The 27897-nt window shown below is 46.7% G+C and overlaps 1 protein-coding gene across 1 annotated transcript in view; it reads right to left on the reverse strand.

Moving 5' to 3' along the window:
• CACNA1C (calcium voltage-gated channel subunit alpha1 C) overlaps nucleotides 1-27897 on the reverse strand; it is a 278371-nt gene that overhangs the window by 179402 nt on the left and 71072 nt on the right. The window contains 2 exon segments of the mRNA XM_075210714.1: nucleotides 5427-5532; nucleotides 8654-8969. Of these exon segments, the coding sequence (XP_075066815.1) occupies nucleotides 5427-5532; nucleotides 8654-8969 (422 nt within the window).

Raw genomic sequence — 27897 nt, forward strand, 5'->3', positions numbered from 1 at the left:
ACAAAAAATGACAGGTGTTGGGCCGACCAATCAGAGCTCTTAGTACATTTCACTGCTCATTGTGTTAATTTAAAGTGTCAATACCTAGAAGACAAACCGTCTGCCGAGGCCAATGTGAATGCAGCAGGGGTTGTTCTATTGTAAAACACATTCAATTGGAGTTCTTTTATCAATAATACATTTTTATATGCTTTGCAAAATTGGAAAAAGCTGTATAAAGTTTTTTAGTCAACAAATAAACTGCTTCATAGACATCAATATAAATCACTATACACAGTGACATCAACAGCAATATACAACCACTATTAAAAGCATTCAGCTTCTTTGGCATTTTTTACATTTTATTTTCACCTATCGTGGAATCAAAATGGATTTATTCTGGAAATCATAAAACTGACCGATGTCAAATATAAGAACTGTTTTAATAGATTTCTAAATAATGAGAGGTCCCACCATTGGTTAGTTCAATTACAAACCAAAGCTTCATCATGAAGAATAAACATTCAAAGTTAAAACTGAGCAAATGTTATTGAAACATTCCAAGAAACCTGCAAAAACTCTGCCAGAACTATAGTCTTCCATGGCAGAGATGGAAGTGACTGTCCATGGGACAACAGCACAGAGACACATCTGAAAAAATCACATGAAATTTCATCTAGAGTCTGCCAGAAGAAATGTGGAAGACCATCATACCAAGAGGGGGAAGACTCTATGGTCTGAGGAAACTAAATTTTTGGCTAAATTCTATCTATGGCATAAATCTAACGTTACGCATTATCCCAGGACATTTGTCCTTCCCAGTGCATCACCCCAAGGACATTATCCCTCCTAGTACATCATCCAAGGACATTATCTCTCCTAGTGCATCATCCCAAGTACATTATTCCTCCTAGCGCATCATCCCAAGAACATAATCCCTCCTAGTGCATCTTCCAAAGAACATAATCCCTCCTAGTGCATCTTCCAAAGAACATAATCCCTCCTAGCACATCATCCCACCTAGTGCATCATCCCAAGAACATAATACCTCCTAGAACATCATCCCAAGAACATAATCCCTCCTAGTGTATCATCCCAAGAACATTATCGCTCCTAGTGCCCTAGTGCATCATCCCAAGAACATTATCCCTCTTAGAGTATCATCCCAAGAACATTATCCCTCCTAGTTCATCATCCCAAGTACATTATCCCTCCTAGTGCATCTTCCAAAGTACATAATCCCTCCTAACACATCTATCCCACCTAGTGCATCATCCCAAGAACATAATACCTCCTAGTGCATCATCCCAAAAACATTATCCCTCCTAGTTCATCATCCCAAGAACATTATCCCTCCTAGTGCATCTTCCAAAGAACATAATCCCTCCTAGCACATCATCCCACCTAGTGCATCATCCCAAGAACATAATACCTCCTAGCACATCATCCCAAGAACATTATCCCTCCTAGTTTATCATCCCAAGAACATTATCGCTCCTAGTGCATCATCCCAAGAACATAATCCCTTCTAGCACATCATCCCAAGAACATAATCCCTCCTAGTGCATCATCCCAAAAACATAATCCCTCCTAGTACATCATCCCAAGAACATTATTTCTCCTAGTGCATCATCCAAAGGACATTATCCATCCTAGTGCATCATCCCAAAAACATAATCCCTCCTAGTGCATCATCCCAAGAACACTATTTCTCCTAGTGCATCATCCAAAGGACATTATCCATCCTAGTGCATCATCCCAAGAACATTATTCCTCCTAGTGCATCATCCAAAGGACATTATCCATCCTAGTGCATTATCCCAAGAACATTATCCCTCCAAGTGCATCATCCAAAGGATATTATCCCTCCTAGTGCATTATCCCAAGAACATTATCCCTCCTAGTGCATTATCCGAAGGACATTTTCCCTCCTAGTGCATTATCCCAAGAACATTATTCCTCCTAGTGCATCATCCCAAGAACATTATCGCTCCTAGTGCATCACCCCAAGAATATTATCCCTCCTAGTGCATCATGCCAAGAACATAATTCCTCCTAGTGCATCATCCCAAGAACATAATCCCTCCTAGTGCATCATCCCAAGAACATTATCTCTCCTAGTGCATAATCCCAAGAACATAATCCCTCCTAGTGCATCATCCAAAGAACATAATCCCTCCTAGTGCATCATCCCAAGAACATTATCCGTCCTAGTGCATCATCGAAAGAACATAATCCCTCCTAGTGCATCATCCCAAGAATATTATCCCTCCTAATGCATCATTCCAAGAACATTAACCCTCCTAGTGCATCATCCTAAAAACATAATCCCTTCTAGTGCATCATCCTAAGAACATTATCCCTCCTAGTGCATCATTCCAAGAACATTAACCCTCCTAGTGCATCATCCCAAAACCATAATCCCTCCTAGTGCATCATCCTAAAAACAATCCCTCCTAGTGCATCATCCTAAAAACATAATTCCTCCAAGTGCATCATCCCAAGAACATTATCCCTCCTAGTGCATCATCCCAAGAACATTATCCCTCCTAGTGCATTATCCCAAGAACATTATCGCTCCTAGTGCATCATCCCAAGAACATAATCCCTCCTAGTGCATCACCCCAAGAACATAATCCCTCCTAGTGCATCATCCCAAGAACATAATCCCTCCCAGTGCATCATCCCAAGAACATTATCTCTCCTAGTGCATCACCCCAAGAACATAATCCCTCCTAGTGCATCATCCAAAGAACATAATCCTTCTAGTGCATCATCCCAAGAACATTATCCGTCCTAGTGCATCATCGAAAGAACATAATCCCTCCTAGTGCATCATCCCAAGGACATTATCCCTCCTAGTGCATCATACCAAGAACATTATCCCTCCTAGTGCATCATACCAAGAACATTATCCCTCCTAGTGCATCATCCCAAGAACATTATCCCTCCTAGTGCATCATTCCAAGAACATTAACCCTCCTAGTGCATCATCCTAAAAACAATCCCTCCTAGTGCATCATCCTAAAAACATAATTCCTCCAAGTGCATCATCCCAAGAACATTATCCCTCCTAGTGCATTATCCCAAGAACATAATCCTTCCTAGTGCATCATCCCAAGAACATAATCCCTCCTAGTGCATCATCCCAAGAACATAATCCCTCCTAGTGCATCATCCCAAGAACATTATCCCTCCGAGTGCATCATCCCAAGTACATTATCCCTCCTAGTGCATCATCCCAAGAACATTATCCCTCCTAGTGCATCATCCCAAGAATATTATCCCTCCTAGTGCATCATGCCAAGAACATAATTCCTCCTAGTGCATCATCCCAAGAACATAATCCCTCCTAGTGCATCATCCTAAAAACATAATCCCTACAAGTGCATCATCCCAAGTACATTATCCCTCCTAGTGCATCATCCCAAGAACATTATCCCTCCTAGTGCATCATCCCAAGAATATTATCCCTCCTAGTGCATCATGCCAAGAACATAATTCCTCCTAGTGCATCATCCCAAGAACATAATCCCTCCTAGTGCATCATCCTAAAAACATAATCCCTACAAGTGCATCATCCCAAGGACATTATCCCTCCTAGTGCATCATACCAAGAACATTATCCCTCCTAGTGCATCATCCCAAGAACATTATCCCTCCTAGTGCATCATCCCTAGAACATTATCCGTCCTAGTGCATCATCCAAAGAACATAATCCCTCCTAGTGCATCATCCCAAAAACATTATCTCTCCTATTGCGTCATCCCAAGTACATTACCCCTCCTAGTACATCATCCTAAAAACATAATCCCTCCTAGTGCATCATCCCAAGAACATTATCCCTCCTAGTGCATCATTCCAAGAACATTAACCCTCCTAGTGTATCATCCTAAAACCATAATCCCTCCTAGTGCATCATCCTAAAAATATAATCCCTCCTAGTGCATCATCCCAAGAACATTATCCCTCCTAGTGCATCATACCAAGAACATTATCCCTCCTAGTGCATCATCCCAAGAACATTATCCCTCCTAATATGAGAACATGGGGGGAGGGGATGGTAATTATGTAACCAATTGATATCTCTTTTATTTATAATTAATTTAGAAACGCTTTAGAGTTGTTGTTTTTTATTTGACATTACAGATTTTTATGTTTATCAGTGGTAAGAATCCCTCAGCAAATAAATGTTAATCCCATGATATAAGAAAATAAAATGTGAATAATGCCAATGGGGTGAATAGGTTAAATACCCGCTGGATATTTGGGTGAATACTTTTTAGAGCCACTGTATGTTCCCCACAGCCAAAGTATTGCAAAGTCAAAGAGGATTTATAACAAAAAGAGCATTAACAATAAACAGAATATAACTTAAAAAAGAATATTCTCCGCACTAAGATAAATGATACAATGGAGGCAGCATTGTGAGGTGAGGTGTATTGGAGCATGCTGGCACTTGTAGTTCCGCAACAGCAGACGAGCCACACAGAGTTCCAGCATGCTCCTAGATTGATGTCACACACATTGTAATTTCCATCTGATAAATCTGGGTGACGGGGGAACAACTGAAACACGTGGGAATATATCTTGGTTCGTTTTCAAAAACATTTTTACCAAATCCCCTCCAAGTAACCCTGATCTCTCTCTCTGACTGTACAATGAGCTGAATTCAGAGCGGAGACCACAAATCACTCTCTATTTACTCGCTGAATAACGTCTTACTGTGTCAGCAGCACAACACATCACGGTAACCAGGTATTATCGCTGCGTCAACAGCAAATTATATTCATACACAACACAAAACAGTTATTTCTTATAAATGAACAGCAGATACAATCTTACACAGGGAGGGGCTAAAATCACTCCCAAAAGGGTGCAAATCCCGTCACCCTCATCATCAATGTACATTCATCAACTATAATCCACAGTGACACATAATACAAACCCACCATTTCAATTCCACTCATAAAATATAATGTACAATAACAAAGCACACCCCAAAATAAGCCAAATGATGACACAGAGATGTACAGCAGACCTGTCACCCACTATTAAAGCCAGGGTAGCAGATTTTGTTATTTACAAATTAAATTAAACAGGTAAAAACTTAATTTTGTAGACATCTTTTAAACCCTCCCCCCAAAAGGGAGTAGCCATATTTTTTTTTTGTCTCCTCCCTCCCTATTTGCATAGAATGCCGCAGGCACTACAGGGAGGAGATAGATAACAAGTGATACATACGTAGGTGACAGATCCACTTGTATGCAGGTTCAAACCTTCCACAATTAACAAAATATATATATATACGAGCAACCAAACCAAAGGGGCCACCAACCACCCCTCTGGGGGCCACGCAAGATCTTCACAGTGGAAGAACAATCATTTCTCAGTAACGTAGAGCGGAACAGACACAGAGACTAAAAAGATTAAAACCAAGTACTTACCAGGTTGGAGTTGGTAGCGTTTGAGTCATCTTCTGGGAAGGGGATATACACAGCTAAGGCCACACAGTTGGCAAAAATAGTCAGTAAAATAATGATTTCAAAGGGTCTGGAAGAGGGTGTTAAGGAAACGTATCTGATACAGTCACGTATTAAACCCACACAAACCTGTAATATACCTGTCAGCTCACCGACCTTATATTACGCCAAGATGAATCACACAGTTAAGTAAGTTAGTACATAGCTAAACAGCCATTGCGTGATGCGCAGATCTCGGGAGTACGAGGGGGAATTGGGAGCGTTTCCATGGTGATGAAATTGGGTTTAAAATGAGAAAAGAAAAAAAACATGGACAGTGGCTGAGCCCTTGCTGTAGATATATGCATCCATTTTATTCCTCTACAGACCTCAGCTGAGGCGTTCGCTGGTCCTTAAACACAAACTCGTCAGTTGTCTGTATATTTCTAAAGTGTATCGAGAGTTGTGTCCAGCAAAGTTTTTGGATTCTAAATATGACTTGACATTAATTCATCTACTGAATATATTAATATTTTGTCCCTGCACCCCCCCCCCCCCCTTCCCCATATGTCACCATGTGGCCAGGAGTAAATTTGGGAATTTTTTACATGCAAAATAGACGATTGGGGCCTGAGTCATCTGAGTCATTAAGGAGAGCACAGCATACAATAGGAGTAACTTTGCACCTGGGCCAAGCCATGTTGCATTGGAGGGGGAGGTAAATTGTGGGGACAGATTTATAGTTGGGGTATAAGGCGTGTCCTAGATCAACGTTAGAATTTAGTGTAAAAATAAATCTAGCAAATATTTGTGTGCCAGATGACAAAACAGTCAGTATTTAACTTATGTGCAAAATAATAAACTAATTTGCACCCCTTGCATTGTAACATGGTTTTGTCTATTCTTTAAGTATAAGACCGATCCTATGTTTAACCATTGATCTGATACACTCTGCTATAGAGTGTATCTAACTAGTACTTTATTGGTCAGATTCTCAAACTCCAGGGGAGGGGCAAGCATAGACTCTATAGACCTGGTCCCTGAAGATAAATAATGTGCTCAATATGGTACTGGTTAGATACACTCTGCTAAAGAGTGTATCCAACCGACAGATAGAAGATAGGGATTATATTTGCAAAATAGACACTGAGGGGCATATTCAATTCCGATCTCGATCTGCGGGATCGCGCCGGAACGGCCGCGAACATAATCCGCGGTACCGCAATAAAGTGGATTTTCGTTCGCAGCCCATAGGGCTGCGTACTAAAATCCCCGTTATTGCGGTACCGTATTACCGACAGTACTGCGCATTTTCCGCGGTAACGCACGTTACCGTGTATTGGATCGGAATTGAATATGCCCCTTTGTGTCATAAAAGTTTGTTCAGCCCAAAAAGTGGCCACTATCGCTGTGTGTTCGTGACAGGTATATGTAGTGGCAGAGCTAGAGGGGTGCGTAAACTATAGGGCTAGCAGGTGAGACTGGGCTCCACACTGAGCAAAGCCTCCATTCTCGAGGGGGGGGGGGGAAGGTCTACGATGAGTGTGCCAGGTCACGTATGCTCAGAACAGGATCCCACTCTACTCTTTTGAGTACAGAGCGGGCGGCCAGGGAGGCTACAGTAGCATCGTAACCAGTCCTTGGAAGTCCCACGCTTGGTCTTCAGAACTTTGCCCCCTGCAGTCTACATCCCTGAATTCAGGCTCGGTCTCCAGAAGGCTCCTTCTCTAAAGCCCCCGAGGACCATCCTACCCCAGGACTTGGGTGTCAGTGTCTCATTAGCTTGGGGTGTCCATCAGTCCGACAACACAAGCAGGCAGATGGTTAGATTCGTCTACGGTCACTGTGGTTCTCAGTTACTGTCTTTATCCAGCAGTGAGTTAATCCCCACTACTTCTACCCTGACGAAGAACATCTGCTCTCTGAACTGGATGAGGCGGTTCACGCCAAGATCCCCCTCACATGTCAAACGGTGTCAGCACGCGTGTGCCAGAATAAACACATGGTTCTTGCTAAGTCCCCCGTCTTTGTGCTTCTAGATTAAACCCTTCCCTCTTCCCCGTGGCTATCCGTGACCTGTCATTACCACTTCTACTTAACCCCTTGGTAACAAGCGAAATGAACTCTACACGATAAGTTACAAATAGATTTTAGGAACTCTGCCTTCTATTACAGAGACCATCATGAACCACATCCGTGTACCCATCCTCTGCCTGCAGAGCCAGGCTAAGATCCCACGGGCTCTAGGCAAGATACCATTTTGGGCCCTGATCTAACCCCTCCAATCATCACAAAAAATAAAAAAGGGATAGTGTAAACTGGACCCCTCGGTGCCGAGTGGGCCCTAGGGAGCCTTGTGGATGGTCTGGTTCTGTCTGCACACAACGGAAGCATTTTTCAGCTTAACCAATTTTCTGGAGCATAGAGCCCATCGATTCACTAGGAATCAGTGACATCACCAAGGCATGAGGTATGAGCCACAATTTTTTAGTGAACTGATAAATATCTCTTCAGCACACTGAATGCCTTCCTCCCCTGTGTGTCTGGAGAAGGGGGGGGTGATGGGTACAATTTAAAACACAAAAGTGCTGTCCTCTTTATTCACACTAATGGCAACCCACCCAGGTCTGCTAGTGGGTCAGTGAATAGGCAATCGTTCAATTCAAAACTAAGGAAGAGTCGGACAAGCAGGAAATAGATCTGGAGAAAACCACTCCCATGGGCGGAGCTAGACCAGGGTCACTCCCCTAAACACAAAATAAGTATTTGTTGACTAGTTAATTTGTAACTATCTCTTCGGATCTCTCTGCATAAATAGATTACTGTTATTCTTTCTATGCTTGTGTAAAAACTAAAGCTGATACCGCAGCGAGTGTGGTCCCAACGCTGGCACCATGAAAACTGAGGGTGTTATTTTGGCCATGCTTGAAAATGTGTTCAGACGTTGAAATCTGTGACATGGGACTAAAAGACTTTATGGCGTGATTTAACAATCTGGGGCATGCTTACACAGATCAGGGGAGTGTTCTGCTTGGATCAGGGGTGTGGCCTAAACTGAATTTCATTAGAAGTGTTGGGAGCTGGGTGTTTAGTAGATGAAGGGATCTTGGTACTTGGTACAGGGAGATGTTCTGAAGATTCATTCTGCTGGTACCACTGATTACACCCCACGTGACACCCCCACGCCAACGATCACATGTCAGAAAGGATACTTCCACTCCACGATGCTGATACAGGCCCTGCGGATGGGATTTTTTAGGGTGAGACAGAGTAGCGCCCGCGGGGGCCTGGTCGCTGTCGTGGCCCCCTGCTTTTTCTGCTTGCTGTACTGTTGCCTCTTCCTCTGTGTGGAGCTGACCGTGGATATGGTGGCATTGGCCGCGCTGCCCATTAATTTGGCCTGCCGAGCAGCGTCTATGGCGGCCTGCCAGGACAGGGCAGCACCGGGGGATGCGATGTGCTCCGTCGCCAGGCCGGGGGTGGAGTTCATGGTGCCCAACGCAGGAAGCGGATTCGTGTAGTTAGAGCCTGGAGAAGGAACACAAAACGTACAGGTTACAGGATATACAATATAACGTTCTGTCTTACATGATATATAGTTATTAGTAATGTACTAATAACGTAGAATGTAATGACACAATAGCGGCGGCGGAACGGATCTTCCGTTATGAATCTGTAATCTGGTTCTGGACTGGAGTGAGAAGGGATCAGAAATCGCATAGACTCTGATTTCTAACACTAGGTCCAAATCACTAAACAATAAGGGTATATTTATAATGCAATGTGTCCACTGTGTACTCTCCAGGAATGTCCGGGAGACTGACACATTTAGGTCACCCTCCCTGATTATTAGTATTATTATTATCTGTTATTTATAAGGCGCCACAAAGGGTCCGCAGCGCCGTACATGACATATACAGAGAGCAGCGATCCATAACACATAATATGATACACAAAGAACAAAATACAAAGGACAGACTGAATGAATAAATATACAGTTAACATGACAATGTAGACAAAATTTTGGGACAGTGAGTGAGAGTGATGATACTAATCAGCGGGAAGTAGGACTAAGCTCAAGAAAACAGGACTAGGTCCCCCGTCCTTGTGCTTTTAGGTTAAACCTTTCCCTCTACCCTGGCAAGTTGTAGCCCAGGGGCCAGACTCAACTCAGCAGCCTATTAGGAACATTTTAAAGGAAAGAAAATGCAGGTGGCCCAGCGTACCAGCCCAAGGCAGACCACTAAGGGACCGGCCCGGGGGAAGGGCAGATGTCCCCCAGCCCCTGCTAGGGAAGCAGCCTAGAGGTACCGGAGGTGATGGAATATTAGAAGGAGAACAAAAGGAAAGAGGGCCCTGTGGGTGCGCGGGGGAGACCGTGCGGAGTTGGTGCGTGAGGGGAGACCGTGCGGAGGTGGTGCGTGGGGGGAGACCGTGCAGAGGTGGTGCGTGGGGGGAGACCGTGCGGAGGTGGTGCGTGGGGGGAGACCGTGCGGAGGTGGTGCGTGGGGGGAGACCGTGCAGAGGTGGTGCGTGGGGGGAGACCGTGCGGAGGTGGTGCGTGGGTGGAGAAAGTGCAGAGTTGGTGCGCGGGGGTAGAACGTGCAGAGGTGGTGCGTGGGGGGAGACCGTGTGGAGGTGGTGTGTGGGGGGAGACCGTGCGGAGGTGGTGCGTGGGGGGAGACTGCAGAGGTGGTGCGTGGGGAGAGACCGTGCGGAGGTGGTGCGTGGGGGGAGACCGTGCGGAGGTGGTGCGTGGGGGGAGACCGTGCGGAGGTGGTGCGTGGGGGGAGACCGTGTGGAGGTGGTGCGTGGGGAGAGACCGTGCGGAGGTGGTGCGTGAGGGGAGACCGTGCGGAGGTGGTGCATGGGGGGAGACCGTGTGGAGGTGGTGCGTCGGGGGAGACCGTGCGGAGGTGGTGCGTGAGGGGAGACCGTGCGGAGGTGGTGCGTGGGGGGAGACCGTGCAGAGGTGGTGCACGGGTGGAGTATGTGCAGAGGTGGTGCACGGGTGGAGAAAGTGCAGAGTTGGTGCACGGGGGGAGAACGTGCAGAGGTGGTGCACGGGGGGAGACAGTGCGGAGGTAGTGCACTGGGGGAGATCTACAGAGGTGGTGCGCGGGCGGAGACCATGCGGTGGTGTTGCGCAGAGGTGTATGGCCGTCAGTGAATGGAGACATGAAAGGTGTGTGAATGGTCAATAACAATAGTTGAAGCCTTGGGGTGGCGTTACTGCTCACATGGAAGATATTCATGTGCTAATTCAACCTGTATGTGTGTCTGGAACATCAGTATGGTTCACAAGTACCCGAAGACCGTACAGAGGTCAACGTGGGGGAGACCGTACAGAGGTCAACGTGGGGGAGACCGTACAGAGGTTAGCGTCCGAGAGACTGTACAGAGGTCAGCGTGGGGGAGACCGTACAGAGGTCAGCGTGGGGGAGATTGTACAGAGGTTAGCGTCCGAGAGACTGTACAGAGGTCAGCGTGGGGGAGACCGTACAGAGGTCAACATGGAGGAGATTGTACAGAGGTCAGCGTGGGGGAGACCGTACAGAGGTCAGCGTGGGGGAGACCGTACAGAGGTCAGCGTGGGGGAGATTGTACAGAGGTCAGCGTGGGGGAGACCGTACAGAGGTCAGCGTGGGGGAGACCGTACAGAGGTCAGCGTGGGGGAGATTGTACAGAGGTCAGCGTGGGGGAGACCGTACAGAGGTCAGCGTGGGGGAGACCGTACAGAGGTCAGCGTGGGGGAGATTGTACAGAGGTCAGCGTGGGGGAGATTGTACAGAGGTCAGCGTGGGGGAGACCGTACAGAGGTCAGCGTGGGGGAGATCGTACAGAGGTCAGCGTGGGGGAGACCGTACAGAGCTCAGCGTGGGGGAGATCGTACAGAGGTCAGCGTGGGGGAGACCGTACAGAGGTCAGCGTGGGGGAGACCGTACAGAGGTTAGCGTGGGGGAGACTGTTTTGCAGTTATTTCGTGTATATCTTATTGCTTCATATAAAAGTACATTATTGTTCTTATAGACTAATATGTTTATGGCTGTGTTTAATAAAACCTACACCCTGCACAGTATGTGGAATCTGCTGCTTGTTCAACTGACAAAGACTATAACATACGTCACATGTATTTCAATGGGACAGCGCCTTCTATTTCCAAATTTTCAGGACAAATGGTCAATAATTTGCAAGGCTTTACCAAAAATGTATTTATTAACACAATGTCTCCCACTCTACACAACATTGTCCTCTGTACCCTGACATACAGGAGCAGCGCAGTCATTGCTGAAACATCTGAATGTCCCATAAAAGCAGAAGGTTCTGAGGCAGCCGAGGCTATCCAGGCGTAATGTATTTATTCAAATAAACTATAACTGTATAAAAAAAAAATCCAGACCATCGAGGGTTACACTGCACATTGTATAATCCTGTGTCTGTGTATTACAGTCCTCGCAGTGGGTGTGTCCTGTACTTTGTACAGCCCAGTGTCTGTGGATTACAGTCCTCGCAGTGGGTGTGCCCTGTACATTGTATAATCCAGTGTTTGTGGATTACAGTCCTCGCAGTGGGTGTGCCCTGTACATTGTATAATCCAGTGTTTGTGGATTACAGTCCTCACAGTGGGTGTGCCCTGTACATTGTACAGTCCAGTGGCTGTGTATTACAGTCCTCGCAGTGGGTGTGCCCTGTACATTGTATAATCCTGTGTCTGTGGATTACAGTCCTCGCAGTGGGTGTGCCCTGTACATTGTATAATCCAGTGTTTGTGGATTACAGTCCTCGCAGTGGGTGTGCCCTGTACATTGTATAATCCAGTGTTTGTGGATTACAGTCCTCGCAGTGGGTGTGCCCTGTACATTGTATAATCCAGTGTTTGTGGATTACAGTCCTCACAGTGGGTGTGTCCTGTACATTGTACAGTCCAGTGGCTGTGTATTACAGTCCTCGCAGTGGGTGTGCCCTGTACATTGTATAATCCTGTGTCTGTGGATTACAGTCCTCGCAGTGGGTGTGCCCTGTACATTGTATAATCCAGTGTTTGTGGATTACAGTCCTCGCAGTGGGTGTGCCCTGTACATTGTATAATCCAGTGTTTGTGGATTACAATCCTCGCAGTGGGTGTGTCCTGTACTTTGTACAGCCCAGTGTTTGTGGATTACAGTCCTCGCAGTGGGTGTGCCCTGTACATTGTATAATCCAGTATTTGTGGATTACAGTCCTCACAGTGGGTGTGCCCTGTACATTGTACAGTCCAGTGGCTGTGTATTACAGTCCTCGCAGTGGGTGTGCCCTGTACATTGTATAATCCTGTGTCTGTGGATTACAGTCCTCGCAGTGGGTGTGCCCTGCACATTGTATAATCCAGTGTTTGTGGATTACAGTCCTCACAGTGGGTGTGCCCTGTACATTGTATAATCCAGTGTTTGTGGATTACAGTCCTCGCAGTGGGTGTGCCCTGTACATTGTATAATCCAGTGTTTGTGGATTACAGTCCTCGCAGTGGGTGTGCCCTGTACATTGTATAATTCAGTGTTTGTGGATTACAGTCCTCGCAGTGGGTGTGCCCTGTACATTGTATAATACTGTGTCTGTGGATTACAGTCCTCACAGGGGGTGTGTCCTGTGCATTGTATAATCCAGTGTCTGTGGATTACAGTCCTCGCAGTGGGTGTGTCCTGCACTTTGTACAGCCCAGTGTCTGTGGATTACAGTCCTCGCAGTAGGTGTGTCCTGTGCATTGTACAGCCCAGTGTCTGTGGATTACAGTCCTCGCAGTAGGTGTGTCCTGTACATTGTACAACCCAGTGTCTGTGGATTACAGTCCTCGCAGTGGGTGTGCCCTGTACATTGTATAATCCTGTGTCTGTGGATTACAGTCCTCACAGGGGGTGTGTCCTGTGCATTGTATAATCCAGTGTCTGTGGATTACAGTCCTCGCAGTGGGTGTGTCCTGTACTTTGTACAGCCCAGTGTCTGTGGATTACAGTCCTCGCAGTAGGTGTGTCCTGTGCATTGTACAACCCAGTGTCTGTGGATTACAGTCCTCGCAGTGGGTGTGCCCTGTACATTGTATAATCCTGTGTCTGTGGATTACAGTCCTCACAGGGGGTGTGTCCTGTGCATTGTATAATCCAGTGTCTGTGGATTACAGTCCTCGCAGTGGGTGTGTCCTGTACTTTGTACAGCCCAGTGTCTGTGGATTACAGTCCTCGCAGCAGGTGTGTCCTGTGCATTGTACAGCCCAGTGTCTGTGGATTACAGTCCTCACAGTAGGTGTGCCCTGTACATTGTATAATCCTGTGTCTGTGGATTACAGTCCTCGCAGTGGGTGTGCCCTGCACATTGTATAATCCAGTGTTTGTGGATTACAGTCCTCACAGTGGGTGTGCCCTGTACATTGTATAATCCAGTGTTTGTGGATTACAGTCCTCGCAGTGGGTGTGCCCTGTACATTGTATAATCCAGTGTTTGTGGATTACAGTCCTCGCAGTGGGTGTGCCCTGTACATTGTATAATTCAGTGTTTGTGGATTACAGTCCTCGCAGTGGGTGTGCCCTGTACATTGTATAATACTGTGTCTGTGGATTACAGTCCTCACAGGGGGTGTGTCCTGTGCATTGTATAATCCAGTGTCTGTGGATTACAGTCCTCGCAGTGGGTGTGTCCTGTACTTTGTACAGCCCAGTGTCTGTGGATTACAGTCCTCGCAGTAGGTGTGTCCTGTGCATTGTACAGCCCAGTGTCTGTGGATTACAGTCCTCGCAGTAGGTGTGTCTTGTACATTCTACAATCCGGTGTTTGTGGATTACAGTCCTCGCAGTGGGTGTGTCCTGTGCATTGTACAGTCCAGTGACTGTAGATTACAGTCCTCGCAGTAGGTGTGTCCTGTACATTGTACAACCCAGTGTCTGTGGATTACAGTCCTCGCAGTGGGTGTGCCCTGTACATTGTATAATCCTGTGTCTGTGGATTACAGTCCTCACAGGGGGTGTGTCCTGTGCATTGTATAATCCAGTGTCTGTGGATTACAGTCCTCGCAGTGGGTGTGTCCTGTACTTTGTACAGCCCAGTGTCTGTGGATTACAGTCCTCGCAGTAGGTGTGTCCTGTGCATTGCACAGCCCAGTGTCTGTGGATTACAGTCCTCGCAGTAGGTGTGTCTTGTACATTCTACAATCCGGTGTTTGTGGATTACAGTCCTCGCAGTGGGTGTGTCCTGTGCATTGTACAGCCCAGTGTCTGTGGATTACAGTCCTCGCAGTAGGTGTGTCCTGTACATTGTACAACCCAGTGTCTGTGGATTACAGTCCTCGCAGTGGGTGTGCCCTGTACATTGTATAATCCTGTGTTTGTGGATTACAGTCCTCACAGGGGGTGTGTCCTGTGCATTGTATAATCCAGTGTCTGTGGATTACAGTCCTCGCAGTGGGTGTGTCCTGTACTTTGTACAGCCCAGTGTCTGTGGATTACAGTCCTCGCAGTAGGTGTGTCGTGTGCATTGTACAGCCCAGTGTCTGTGGATTACAGTCCTCGCAGTAGGTGTGCCCTGTGCATTGTACAGTCCAGTGTCTGTGGATTACAGTCCTCGCAGTGAGTGTGCCCTGTACATTGTACAGTCCAGTGTCTGTGGATTACAGTGCTCACAGTGGGTGTGCCCTGTACATTGTATAATCCAGTGTTTGAGGATTACAGTCCTCGCAGTGGGTGTGCCCTGTACATTGTACAACCCAGTGTCTGTGGATTACAGTCCTCGCAGTGTGTGTGCCCTGTACATTGTATAATCCTGTGTCTGTGGATTACAGTCCTCGCAGTGGGTGTGTCCTGTACTTTGTACAGCCCAGTGTCTGTGGATTACAGTCCTCGCAGTGGGTGTGCCCTGTGCATTGTACAGCGCAGTGTCTGTGGATTACAGTCCTCGCAGTGGGTGTGCCCTGTGCATTGTACAGCGCAGTGTCTGTGGATTACAGTCCTCGCAGTGGGTGTGCCCTGTACATTGTACAGTCCAGTGTCTGTGGATTACAGTCCTCGCAGTGGGTGTGCCCTGTGCATTGTGAAATCTGAATTTGTGCTTTACACTCATTACAGGCAGTGATGCTAGTTCCTGGCTGACATTCAGTCTGAGATAATCAGTGAATGTCGGACATTTATTTCTGGTGTTTTTCTGTACCAGAGATGATGAAACGGCAGCTGTAATTACAGACGTAATGCACAAACATGTTTACAAGAACATAATGATAGGACCTGATAAAAAAAAACAAGAGGTTTAATAGAGGGACAAGTACACCCGGGTGTCAGTATAGAATAGGAACAAATCTGCATAAGGAATGTCTAATTCATTGTGTGTCTGATACATATACTCTGTATATATTACACGTATGTCTGCTCTGTATATAATACACGTATTTCTGCTCTGTATATACTACATGTATGTCTGCTCTATATATAATACACGTAGGTCTGCTCTGTATGTAATACACGTATGTCTGCTCTGTATATACTACATGTATGTCTGCTCTGTATATACTACATGTATGTCTGCTCTGTATATATTACACATATGTCTGCTCTGTATATAATACACGTATGTCTGCTCTGTATATAATACACGTATGTCTGCTCTGTATATATTACACGTATGTCTGCTCTGTATATAATACACGAATGTCTGCTCTGTATATAATACACGTATGTCTGCTCTGTATATACTACACGTAGGTCTGCTCTGTATATAATACACGTATCTCTGCTCTGTATATACTACATGTATGTCTGCTCTGTATATATTACACGTATGTCTGCTCTGTATATAATACACGTATGTCTGCTCTGTATATAATACACGTATGTCTGCTCTGTATATATTACACGTATGTCTGCTCTGTATATAATACACGTATGTCTGCTCTGTATATAATACACATATGTCTGCTCTGTATATACTACACGTATGTCTGCTCTGTATATACATGTATGTCTGCTTTGTATATAATACACGTATGTCTGCTCTGTATATAATACACGTATGTCTGCTCTGTATATACTACATGTATGTCTGCTCTGTATATAATACACGTATGTCTGCTCTGTATAGAATACATGCATCTCTGCTTTTTATATAGTATTTGTATCTCTGCATATAGTACATATTATGCATATACCCTGCTCACTGTACAAGACAGATATATTTTTCTCTGTTTAATGCATATACACTCTATGCTCTATATAGCTCATATATACTCTGTATACAGTATAACACCTATATACTCTGCTCTCTGTATTATACATATATACTCTGCTCTCTGTATAACACCTACATACTCTGCTCTCTTATAATTCATACATACTCTGCTCTCTGTATAACTTATACATACTCAGCTCTCTGTATAACACCTACATACTCTGCTCTCTGTATTATACATACATACTCTGCTCTCTGTATAACTTATACAAACTCAGCTCTCTGTATAACACCTACACACTCTGCTCTCTTTATTATACATACATACTCTACTCTCTGTATAACACATACATATTCTACTCACTGTATAATACATACATACTCTGCTCTCTGTATAATACATACATACTCTGCTTTCTGTATAACTCATACATATTCTGCTCTCTGTATAATACATACATACTCCGCTCTCTGTATAATACATACATACAGATTTCTGTAGCTCTTTTCTGCAGAATTCACATTACATGCAGCACTGGATGAATGGCAGGCTCCGATTGGCCGCTGCAAGTTCCAGAAATGCTACTCCTAATTACCCCCATAAACTTTGCTATCTGTGGGTCACATACACAAGCCTAATAAAGGTCAGTAAACTAATGATCTATTAAGTATTAGTACTATAGCATCTGCACACAGTGTTACATAGCGATATCTCAGCTCCTATAGGAAACAATAATCCACCAGCCCCCTATGAATAGACTCACTATTAATAATGCAGGATTCTCTGTCTATAATAGATGAGAAAAAATAATTTATGTGAAAATCCCCTTTAAATGAGTGTGTGGTATTATAGGAGTATAGTGATATTATTAATTTTAATTGGGCAGCTAATTCCTCCCACGACTCAGTAGGAACAAAGCCTAAAACCTGTGAACTCTCTGCAGTACCTATATCCGGGATATCACTGCCAGAGACCAGTCACATTAATCAGCCTGATATGTAACGGTTTTGCTGCTTCGAATAATCAGAATTGATTTGCTGATAAACAGATTCAACCTGAGTTTAATTTTCCGATTCCACTTAGCAGAGTCGCTGACTCCCATAACGACAGCGGCATTCAGCTAAGTGCCTTTACCTCGTCCCCAAACTCTCCGACTCGGAGGGATAAAGTCCGTGGATAACTATGTTTTATGAGACACATTCAAAAAAGAACACACACAATAAATTCTCGTTTAGGCTGCTTGGAGAGACCTCCAGACTAAAGAGGATGATAAGAACCTATAGAATAGTGAGATATATGGTCTATAAATGTTGCCGATATCTCACGAGTGTCGATTAGAGCTATACAAACATCTTAGGGGGTAAATGTATCATAGTCCGTTTTTTTCAACTCGCCGGAAATCGGCGAGTTGACAGCTAAAATTTTAAGCGGCTCCGGCTTGTAAAGGCAAGTTTGCCTTTACAAGCCAGCGCTGCCTTAAATTTTAGCTGTCAACTCGCCGATTTCCGGCGAGTTGAAAAAACCGGACTATGATACATTTACCCCCTAATCTTCTTACCACATTGTATGCTATAAAAACAAGTAACATCCATGGGTGCCTTTATTGCTCCCTCTCTACCCCTGGATCCACACCCAAAGTTCACTGTCTTGTGTTGTATCCTCAAGTTTGTCTGGCACCATCATTTAAATCCATCCACGTCGACATTGAAATATGAACTGTTGGTTAATAGATTGTATTGTGGTGATTGCTTACTAACATTTTTTGGGAGAAAATTAGTTGTTTAATAGCAAAACCAAGAAAAAGAGTATTTAAAAAATACAGCTTTGGAAAATAGTGAGACGTCCTAAATTCTGAGAAAACTCCCCTTTTCGCAGGATTTAGGGCTCTCCTCCCGTTAATAAATAGACACCAAAATCAGAGGTATGAAATCACGGATTCATCTTCGACTTAACGGGGAATTATACCGTCACAAAACTCTCGTTTCCAGGCAGAATTATTTTCTTTTCGTTGTGACCCCAGATCTGTGCTGATACAGTTTTATCCAATGCACAAACCTTCATTTATCATTTTCCATCTTCTAGAGCAACAGACATTACAGACAATAAGTGGAATTCACAATCGTCTCTTCCTCAGAAATTCCAACATCTTATGATCTTGATATTCACAGCGTTCCACTGTTTTGTGGATTAAACGTTATTTCCACTGTAATGTTAAACAATATCACCAAGTAATTCCCTGGAACTAACCTGAAGAATATAAATAACAATTGCTTTATATACTTGTAAACCTTTAAGGGGAACACACAGCACAATAACCAGGAATTAAAAAGATTTCTAATAAAAAAATATTTTAGTGGCCTATTCACAAAAAGATTTGTTAACTGTTACAGTAATTTGGCGATGACCTCTATTTACAGGAACATTCCTAAGTAGACTATGAAATCTTAAATACCGTCGTTAGTTGCAAAGGAAACATTGTTAAAACACAAAATGATGTTGTGATTTTCCCTCATTAGATTATTATCATTGGTCAGACATTGGGGTGCACTAGTCCTACAATACATATGTGAGATATTGGGGTGCACTTGTCCTACAATACGCATGTGAGACATTGGGGTGCACTTGTCCTACAATACGTATGTGAGACATTGGGGTGCACTTTTCCTACAATACGTATGTGAGACATCGGGGTGCACTTGTCCTACAATACGCATGTGAGACATTGGGGTGCACTTGTGCTACAATACGCATGTGAGACATCGGGGTGCACTTGTCCTACAATATGTGAGACATTGGGGTGCACTTGTCCTACAATACGTATGTGCGACATTGGGGTGCACTGGTCCTATAATACGTATGTGAGACATTGTGGTGCACTTGTCCTACAATACGTATGTGAGACATTGGGGTGCACTAGTCCTACAATACGTATGTGAGACATTGGGGTGCACTAGTCCTACAATACGTATGTGAGACATTGGGGTGCACTTGTCCTATAATACGTATGTGAGACGTTGGGGTCCCATGTGGGAGATTCAGCAATATATTGGGAGTATTTCCGTTTGCTGCGCTGGTTTCTGCCTCTTCCCCCCGCTACGTCCGCTTCGAAGGACGCCATAGGTCTTGCTAAGCTGCCGATCAGGCACTGCGAGCTGTTTCATCCTGCTCCAGCACACGGCTGTCACTCCAAAGAAGGTAAAAGTCAGTCTTCACACCAGCGCGCACTAGCAGTCATTGGGGGGTGCGGGCCTCGCTCCTTCTTCACATTTTGTATTGAAGGCTAAAAATATCCTCATGTTGTGGTTATTGAAGGAATGTGAAGCATCTAACTGTGGAGAAAGCTCTTCTCCTGAGAGGACACAATCCAGACCCTGTCTCCTGTGCTACGCTCGCTGGGGGCTGACAGAGGCGCAGGTGATGGCGTACAAGGAACCAGACAACCGGGGCCTAGAACTAGTCGGGGTTTTGCTGCTAATTCCACCCTTGGACATGTGTATTTAGAGAGTACGGTCTCATCTACAGTTAGAAATAAAACAAAAAGAGGTGCAAATTTGCTTCCAGATAAACCATGTTGCAATGCAAGGGATGCAAATGGATTTTGTTTTTGCATGTAGCAAATACCGGGCAGCTTTATTTTTGCACTGCAATTTAGAATTGAGCTAGGACACTACCCCCTCCCAACTCTAAATCTATCTGCATTTTAAATTTGCCCCCTGCAGTGCAACATGATTTTGCCAAGGTGCAAATTTGCTCATCTTTTTTTTTTTTCTGCTATTCCTGTATGGCAAGGAGACTTCTCTGAGTCCTACCCCCTGCCTCAGGGCTATCATCATTATCATCATCATTTATTTATATAGCGCCACTAATTCCGCAGCGCTGTACAGAGAACTCACTCACATCAGTCCCTGCCCCATTGGGGCTTACAGTCTAAATTCCCTAATATACACACACACACACACACACACAGACAGTCAGAGAGAGAGACTAGGGTCAATTTAGATAGCAACCAATTAACCTACCAGTATGTTTTTGGCGTGTGGGAGGAAACAGAAGCACCCGGAGGAAACCCACACAAACACAGGGAGAACAGACAAACTCCACACAGTCCATGATCGGGAATCGAACTCATGACCCCAGTGCTGTGAGGCAGAAGTGCTAACCACTGAGCCACCGTGCTGCCCCTGATGAAATGAGGCTGGCAATTTTGAATTGTAACTATGTTGGTGGCTGAAAGGCTGTGGGGTGAAGATGGACCCTACATCCAGAACTAAATCGGTTATTCGGGTCCTCCTGCTTCGTCAGGGCCACTGACTGTCACTCACATCTGGCATGTCAACTACATTCTGAATTGGATCCAGTAAAATTAATTTTTTATACAATCCAGGTACAATACAAGAGGCATGACTGCTTTTCCTACTGCTTCTCTAACGCTTCCCTCTCCAGAACTGGGAGAACCAGAAGTTCTTGCACATTGGGGCTTATTGAGAGCGCCGATTGGATGGCTAGGTCAGGTGGTGAACCCCAGGGGTGACGGGACATCAGAACCCCTTCCTTCTGCTGGAAGGGAGCTCACATTATAACATATATTAATTAATTTAGGTGAACAGTTCCTTTCATTTGATTGCATCTGAATATAAATATAGGAAGAGCTGGTTGGTGGGTAAGGCTGCTGGTTTGCAGCCCCAGATCGCCTCTGTACTGGGAGTAAGAGTTAATCACATCTGCCATTGATTTTCCGATGCTAAAAACAAACCACTCGAGCAGTGACGCTGAGATAGAGACTTTGAACTTTGCTTTGCCACAAACAGTCTCTGGTTTCCATGTGTCGCTGTGAAACGCAATAATGGAGGATACACAAGAGCCCATTCTGTGTGCCCCGTCCAGAACTACATCGATACACCCGAATAGCAATTAAGGTGCCTTGTATCACATAGTGTTTCCAATTAGAGACTGGTATAACGTGTCCAATGCCTCATTTCCACTAAAATCATTTTCCATGTTCACCTGCGCTGCTCCGGGGCATGTAAGTACGTCACACGTGACACACGCTTAGCAGACCTTGGGCCCTACAATCCCCATTGTGTGCTATTATTGAATTTCATCACAATGTATTTTATTTGCATTTCATATGCTCCTCAATATATATATAATAATACACAGATGGTAGAAATTGTATCTAAGAGGCTGAAAATGATTGAGTTTAATGTGACGATGGTCAATATTAAAATAGGGACATATCACTGAATTTAAAAATCTGGGGTTTATGCCGCCGGTGCAGGAAACAATGTAGAAGCGCAGTTACAGCGCCTAATAAACGTGGCTGCGCCAAGCACCCCTGTGCGTTTGTCTACTCACTGTTGGCGCCACAACTTACCTCACAGAGTGGTGATATATGGGGAGGAGAAGCAGGGTGGGGCCCCTGTGAGTTGTTGCTTTAGAATATATAGTCCCGAAAGGTTCCAAGTCTGCATTTGTACGTTCATTATATCACAGCCCATATGGTAAAAATGTGTTCATCCCACAATCACCAATCCCTCTCTGCGGTGATCCGTCCACGTGCCGGTGATAACCGGCATACACAGGGGGCACACGGTAGGAGAGTATTGGCTCTTGTACGTCTGGATTTCTCCATGTTCTGAATTGAGTTAGACAAAGAGATCGTTCTTTTATATTTGTATGTAATTAAAATTCAATTCTCCATCCGCAAATTATTCAAACATTTCTCAACGACTCATATCAATCAATCAGCGGCTGGTGACCTCAAGAGCCAGAGTGTTAATTAACGGATAGTGTTAAATGTTAGTATTATACAGTGCTCCCTCGGTATACTGGCTCCTGTGACTTATCACCAGGTATGTTCGTGCCATTATATATCACCTTCTATATAAAGCCACCCTCACTATAATACCAGTGCTGTGTGATAATAATAATAATAATAATAATACTACATTTTAGCAGATGTGGCAAGCTGGAGCGTGCTGTGACTTGTAGTTCCACAACAGCTGTTCAATGAGCTCAGTGGAGAGATCAGGAGACAGCTCAGTGGAGAGGTCATGAGACAGCTCAGTGAGGTCAGTGGAGACATCAGGAGACAGCTCAGTGAGGAGCTGAGTGGATAGATCAGGAGACAGCTCAGTGAAGAGATCAGGAGACAGCTGAGTGGAGAGATCAGGAGACAGCTCAGTGAAGAGGTCAGGAGACAGCTCAGTGAGGTCAGTGGAGAGGTCAGGAGACAGCTCAGTGGAGAGCTCCGGAGATAGCTCAGTGAGGAGCTGAGTGGAGACAGCTCAGTGAGTAGATCAGTGGAGAGGTCAGGAGACAGCTCAGTGAGGTCAGTGGAGAGATCAGGAGATAGCTCAGTGAAGAGCTGAGTGGAGACATCAGGTGACAGCTCAGTGGAGAGATCAGGAGACAGCTCAGTGAGGTCAGTGGAGAGGTCAGGAGACAGCTCAGTGAGTAGATCAGTGGAGACATCATGAGACAGCTCAGTGAGGTCAGTGGAGAGGTCAAGAGACAGCTCAGTGAGGAGCTCAGTGGAGAGGTCAGGAGACAGCTCAGTGGAGAGGTCAGGAGACAGCTCAGTGAGAAGCTGAGAGGAGACATCAGGAGACAGCTCAGTGGAGAGATCAGGAGACAGCTCAGTGAGGTCAGTGGAGAGGTCAGGAGACAGCTCAGTGAGGAGCTCAGTGGAGAGGTCAGGAGACAGCTCAGTGAGGTCAGTGGAGAGGTCAGGAGACAGCTCAGTGAGGAGCTCAGTGGAGAGGTCAGGAGACAGCTCAGTGGAGAGGTCAGGAGACAGCTCAGTGAGAAGCTGAGAGGAGACATCAGGAGACAGCTCAGTGGAGACATCAGGAGACAGCTCAGTGAGGTCAGTGGAGAGGTCAGGAGACAGCTCAGTGAGGTCAGTGGAGAGATCAGGAGATAGCTCAGTGAAGAGCTGAGTGGAGACATCAGGTGACAGCTCAGTGGAGAGATCAGGAGACAGCTCAGTGAGGTCAGTGGAGAGGTCAGGAGACAGCTCAGTGAGTAGATCAGTGGAGACATCATGAGACAGCTCAGTGAGGTCAGTGGAGAGGTCAAGAGACAGCTCAGTGAGGAGCTCAGTGGAGAGGTCAGGAGACAGCTCAGTGGAGAGGTCAGGAGACAGCTCAGTGAGAAGCTGAGAGGAGACATCAGGAGACAGCTCAGTGGAGAGGTCAGGAGACAGCTCAGTGAGTAGATCAGTGGAGACATCATGAGACAGCTCAGTGAGGTCAGTGGAGAGATCAGGAGACAGCTCAGTGGAGAGATCAGGAGACAGCTCAGTGAGGAGTTGAGTGGAGAGGTCAGGAGACAGCTCAGCGCAGAGCTGAGTGGAGACATCAGGTGACAGCTTAGTGGAGAGATCAGGAGACAGCTTAGTGAGGTCAGTGGAGAGGTCAGGAGACAGCTCAGTGAGGAGCTGAGAGGAGACATCAGGAGACAGCTCAGTGGAGAGGTCAGGAGACAGCTCAGTGAGTAGATCAGTGGAGACATCATGAGACAGCTCAGTGAGGTCAGTGGAGAGATCAGGAGACAGCTCAGTGGAGAGATCAGGAGACAGCTCAGGGAGGTCAGTGGAGAGGTCAGGAGACAGCTCAGTGAGGAGTTGAGTGGAGAGATAAGGAGACAGCTCAGTGAGGAGCTGAGTGGAGACATCAGGAGACAGCTCAGTGGAGAGGTCAGGAGACAGCTCAGTGAGGAGCTCAGTGGAGAGGTCAGGAGACAGCTCAGTGGAGAGGTCAGGAGACAGCTCAGTGAGGAGCTCAGTGGAGAGATCAGGAGACAGCTCAGTGAAGAGGTCAGGAGACAGCTCAGTGGAGAGGTCAGGAGACAGCTCAGTGAGGTCAGTGGAGAGGTCAGGAGACAGCTCAGTGAGGTCAGGAGACAGCTCAGTGAGGAGCTGAGTGGAGAGATCAGGAGACAGCTCAGTGAGGAGCTCAGTGGAGAGGTCAGGAGACAGCTCAGTGAGGAGCTCAGTGCAGAGCTCCGGAGACAGCTCAGTGGAGAGATCAGGAGACAGCTCAGTGAGGTCAGTGGAGAGGTCAGGAGACAGCTCAGTGGAGAGATCAGGAGACAGCTCAGTGAGGTCAGTGAAGAGGTCAGGAGACAGCTCAGGGAGGAGCTTAGTGGAGAGCTCCAGAGACAGCTCAGTGAGGAGCTGAGTGGAGACATCAGGAGACAGCTCAGTGGAGAGGTCAGGAGACAGCTCAGTGAGGAGCTCAGTGGAGAGGTCAAGAGACAGCTCAGTGGAGAGGTCAGGAGACAGCTCAGTGAGTAGATCAGTGGAGACATCATGAGACAGCTCAGTGAGGTCAGTGGAGAGATCAGGAGACAGCTCAGTGAGGTCAGTGGAGAGGTCAGGAGACAGCTCAGTGAGGAGCTGAGTGGAGACATCAGGAGACAGCTCAGTGGAGAGGTCAGGAGACAGCTCAGTGAGTAGATCAGTGGAGACATCATGAGACAGCTCAGTGAGGTCAGTGGAGAGATCAGGAGACAGCTCAGTGAGGTCAGGAGACAGCTCAGTGAGGAGTTGAGTGGAGACATCAGGAGACAGCTCAGCGCAGAGCTGAGTGGAGACATCAGATGACAGCTCAGTGGAGAGATCAGGAGACAGCTCAGTGAGGTCAGTGGAGAGGTCAGGAGACAGCTCAGTGAGGAGCTGAGAGGAGACATCAGGAGACAGCTCAGTGGAGAGGTCAGGAGACAGCTCAGTGAGTAGATCAGTGGAGACATCATGAGACAGCTCAGTGAGGTCAGTGGAGAGATCAGGAGACAGCTCAGTGGAGAGATCATGAGACAGCTCAGTGAGGAGTTGAGTGGAGAGATAAGGAGACAGCTCAGTGAGGAGCTGAGTGGAGACATCAGGAGACAGCTCAGTGGAGAGGTCAGGAGACAGCTCAGTGAGGAGCTCAGTGGAGAGGTCAAGAGACAGCTCAGTGAGGAGCTCAGTGGAGAGGTCAGGAGACAGCTCAGTGAGTAGATCAGTGGAGACATCATGAGACAGCTCAGTGAGGTCAGTGGAGAGATCAGAAGACAGCTCAGTGAGGTCAGTGGAGAGGTCAGGAGACAGCTCAGTGAGGAGCTGAGTGGAGACATCAGGAGACAGCTCAGCGCAGAGATCAGGAGACAGCTCAGTGAGGTCAGTGGAGAGGTCAGGAGACAGCTCAGTGAGTAGATCAGTGGAGACATCATGAGACAGCTCAGTGAGGTCAGTGGAGAGATCAGGAGACAGCTCAGTGCAGAGCTGAGTGGAGACATCAGGAGACAGCTCAGTGGAGAGGTCAGGAGACAGCTCAGTGAGTAGATCAGTGGAGACATCATGAGACAGCTCAGTGAGGTCAGTGGAGAGATCAGGAGACAGCTCAGTGGAGAGATCAGGAGACAGCTCAGTGAGGTCAGTGGAGAGATCAGGAGACAGCTCAGTGGAGAGATCAGGAGACAGCTCAGTGAGGTCAGTGGAGAGGTCAGGAGACAGCTCAGTGAGGAGCTGAGTGGAGAGATCAGGAGACAGCTCAGTGAGGAGCTCAGTGCAGAGCTCCGGAGACAGCTCAGTGGAGAGATCAGGAGACAGCTCAGGGAGGAGCTCAGTGGAGAGCTCCAGAGACAGCTCTGTGAGGAGCTGAGTGGAGACATCAGGAAACAGCTCAGTGGAGAGGTCAGGAGACAGCTCAGTGAGGTTAGTGGAGAGGTCAAGAGACAGCTCAGTGAGGAGCTCAGTGGAGAGGTCAGGAGACAGCTCAGTGGAGAGCTCTGGGGATATCTCAGTGAGGTGCTGAGTGGAGACAGCTCAGTGAGTAGATCAGTGGATACATCATGAGACAGCTCAGTGAGGTCAGTGGAGAGGTCAGGAGACAGCTCAGTGAGGAGTTGAGTGGAGAGATCAGGAGACAGCTCAGTGAGGAGCTGAGTGGAGACATCGGGAGACAGCTCAGTGGAGAGGTCAGGAGACAGCTCAGTGGAGACATCATGAGACAGCTCAGTGAGGTCAGTGGAGAGGTCAGTGGAGAGGTCAGGAGACAGCTCAGGGAGGAGCTCATTGGAGAGCTCCAGAGACAGCTCAGTGAGGAGCTGAGTGGAGACATCAGGAGACAGCTCAGTGGAGAGGTCAGGAGACAGCTCAGTGAGGAGCTCAGTGGAGAGGTCAAGAGACAGCTCAGTGAGGAGCTCAGTGGAGAGGTCAGGAGACAGCTCAGTGGAGAGGTCAGGAGACAGCTCAGTGAGAAGCTGAGAGGAGACATCAGGAGACAGCTCAGTGGAGAGGTCAGGAGACAGCTCAGTGAGTAGATCAGTGGAGACATCATGAGACAGCTCAGTGAGGTCAGTGGAGAGATCAGGAGACAGCTCAGTGCAGAGCTGAGTGGAGACATCATGAGACAGCTCAGTGAGGTCAGTGGAGAGATCAGAAGACAGCTCAGTGAGGTCAGTGGAGAGGTCAGGAGACAGCTCAGTGAGGAGTTGAGTGGAGAGATCAGGAAACAGCTCAGTGAGGTCAGTAGAGAGGTCAGGAGACAGCTCAGTGAGGAGTTGAGTGGAGAGATCAGGAGACAGCTCAGTGAGGTCAGTGGAGAGATCAGGAGACAGCTCAGTGAGGTCAGGAGACAGCTCAGTGGAGAGATCAGGAGACAGCTCAGTGAGGTCAGGAGACAGCTCAGTGGAGAGATCAGGAAACAGCTCAGTGGAGAGATCAGGAGACAGCTCAGTGAGGTCAGGAGACAGCTCAGTGGAGAGATCAGGAGACAGCTCAGTGAGGTCAGGAGACAGCTCAGTGGAGACATCATGAGACAGCTCAGTGAGGTCAGTGGAGAGGTCAGGAGACAGCTCAGTGAGGAGTTGAGTGGAGAGATCAGGAGACAGCTCAGTGAGGTCAGGAGACAGCTCAGTGGAGAGATCAGGAAACAGCTCAGTGGAGAGATCAGGAGACAGCTCAGTGAGGTCAGGAGACAGCTCAGTGGAGAGATCAGGAGACAGCTCAGTGAGGTCAGGAGACAGCTCAGTGGAGACATCATGAGACAGCTCAGTGAGGTCAGTGGAGAGGTCAGGAGACAGCTCAGTGAGGAGTTGAGTGGAGAGATCAGGAGACAGCTCAGTGAGGTCAGGAGACAGCTCAGTGGAGAGATCAGGAGACAGCTCAGTGAGGGGCTGTGGTGTGTCCCGCAGACAGAAGTTATAGTCCCGGAGGACTGGTTGGAAGCGGGCAGATGGTCTATTTCCAGCCAGTTGGATTGTCCCAGGCAGAAGCTCAGGAAATTCCTG

This window comes from Mixophyes fleayi, chromosome 4 (genome assembly GCF_038048845.1).
Source record: "Mixophyes fleayi isolate aMixFle1 chromosome 4, aMixFle1.hap1, whole genome shotgun sequence".
NCBI lineage: Eukaryota > Metazoa > Chordata > Amphibia > Anura > Limnodynastidae > Mixophyes > Mixophyes fleayi.